This window comes from Acanthisitta chloris, unplaced genomic scaffold (genome assembly GCF_000695815.1).
Source record: "Acanthisitta chloris isolate BGI_N310 unplaced genomic scaffold, ASM69581v1 scaffold12107, whole genome shotgun sequence".
In the NCBI taxonomy this organism is placed as follows: domain Eukaryota; kingdom Metazoa; phylum Chordata; class Aves; order Passeriformes; family Acanthisittidae; genus Acanthisitta; species Acanthisitta chloris.
Window position 1 is genome coordinate 13,277 of NW_008682066.1, and position 2,151 is coordinate 15,427.

At 59.3% G+C, this 2,151-nt stretch overlaps 1 protein-coding gene across 1 annotated transcript in view; it reads right to left on the bottom strand.

The window, feature by feature from the left end:
• PDE2A (phosphodiesterase 2A, cGMP-stimulated) overlaps positions 1-1,162 on the bottom strand; it is a gene marked incomplete at both ends in the record, with an annotated part of 8,924 nt that extends 7,762 nt beyond the window's left edge. Inside the window, 3 exon segments of the mRNA XM_009078360.1 lie at positions 1-34; positions 562-650; positions 1,073-1,162. The exon segment at positions 1-34 is cut by the window's left edge and continues 94 nt beyond it. Coding sequence (XP_009076608.1) covers positions 1-34; positions 562-650; positions 1,073-1,162 — 213 coding nt within the window.
• Between the last annotated feature and the right edge of the window lie 989 nt (positions 1,163-2,151).

Genomic DNA, 2,151 nt, shown 5'->3' on the forward strand with positions numbered 1-2,151 from the left:
CTCCGCACCGCGTCCCTGCAGGGACAGGGATACCCTTAACATCCCCTGCAGAGGGCATATGGGCAGGGACACCCCTGGGAAGGGGCACCCACCCTGGGCAGGGACACTCCTGGGAAGGGGACCTGCATGCTCACAGAGGGGCAGACTCAAGGAGTTTGCAGCACATGCACACACGTGTCCCTGCACACACACAGACCCTGTGCAACTCGCGTATCCCTGCACACACGTACAGCCCCAGCAGACACACAGCGCCTGTGCACATGTGTCCCTGCATATGCACAGCCCTTGTGGACATATGTGTGTCCCTGAACACACACGGTCCCTGCGCACACGTGTCCCTGCGCACACGTGTCCCTGCATTTGCGTAGCCCCTGCGCACTTGCGCGCACATCCAGGATATGGATGAGGATGAGGACAAGGATGAGAATGAATAGGGAAAGGGGATGGGGACAAGGAAAGGGATGGGAAACCTTATGCCCTCAGTGCACAGGTTTCTGCCTGCACACCAGCCAGGCCACATGCATGTGCCATGCCCAGGGCTGGGGGGGCAGCTGAGCTCACCTGAGCTTCCCGTCGGGAGGCAGCTCGTGGGGGGGGTCATCACAGAGCAGCCGTGTGTCCCCATCCAGCAGGTAGATGTAGACATGCTCCTGGTGCAGGGCAGCAAACACGTGTATGCAAACACATGTGCACAGCCACACGTACACAAACACACCCAAACACACCCTGGTACACACATACGTCATGCACACGTGCACTGTCCACACCCGGCCACAGCCAGGGCTCCCTGTGGAATGGCACTGGCACCAGCACCAGGGCCACCATCACCCCCAGGGTCACTAGGATCAGAGCCACCAGCAGCACCCTGGTGGTGACAGGTGGCCATATAGGGGGAGGACCCTGCAGTAGGCTGGGGACAAGGAGACCCCACCCCAGGATCAACACCAGTATAAACCAGCACTCCCTGCCAGGGCTCCCCCCTCCCAACAACCCCAAACAACCCAGACACGGAGCTGGTCTGCCCCACACACCCCCCCAGCCTCCCAGGGGGTACAGATGAGCCTCCACCCACCACGGCAGGCAGCAGGGTGATGAGGGCATGGCGCAGGGCATCCCGCAGGGCAGCGGCATCGAGTGCAGCTCCCAGGCTCAGCAGAGCATCCTGCGGAGAGAGCAAAGCAGAGCAGAGGGTCACTGGGGCCTGATACCATGGGGAGGGACACTGCAGCACTGCCTCTCCCCTCACCCCACCATGGCACAGATCCTCCTGCCCCCAGACCCCCTGCAGCAGCGTCCAGCCTGTCTGGCACCTTTTTGGCGCCAAACCCTCCTGTTTTGGTCAATATTCATCCCAGGAGGAGTTAGGGGGTGCCCAGAAAGGGGGGGAGGCTTTGGCACTGAGGGGGCAGGCACTGTGCTCAGCATGACAGTATACTGGGAGTTCTGGGCTGGATTCCAGCCCCATGGGGGTGACACAGGTCCCCAGTGATAGTGGCCCTAAAGTCACACCTCTCTGCACTAGCTGTGCCACCCCAGCACTACCCCCACCAACATCTGTGCTAGTCATGGTAATACCTGCATTAGCCACACCAATACCACCTCTGCTCTAGTTACATCAATGCCTGTACTATCCAAGCCAGCCCCAGCACTAGCCACGCCACTGCCTTCACTAGCCACGCTACCCCCAGTGACAGCCATGAAAACACCAGCACTAGCCATGCCATCCCTTGTGCTAGCCACACCGATGCCTGCACTAGCCACCACACTGCCCTCTGTGCTATCCATGCCAATGCCTGCACTAGCCACACTGCCCTCAATGCTAGCCACGCCAACACCTGCACTAGCCACACTAGCCTCAGTGCTAGCCACACCATAAAACACCAGTGGGAAGACAAATGGGGCGAGAAAATGGATAAAAGCTCATCTGGGGATTAACAACCCTGTGGAGGGACAGAGGTGTCAGGATGGATGCATGGAAAAGCTGGGGGGCACAGGGACCTCTGTAGTGTGACCCTCCCAGCTCTGCTCCTGACTCCAGGCCTTGTCTAGGAGACCAGGATAAGGATGATGTTATGATGGGAATAGTGGACACTCCAAGTCAGACACCGGATAACAACACCTGGATTTGCTCTTCCTTCAGTCCCAGCTTTG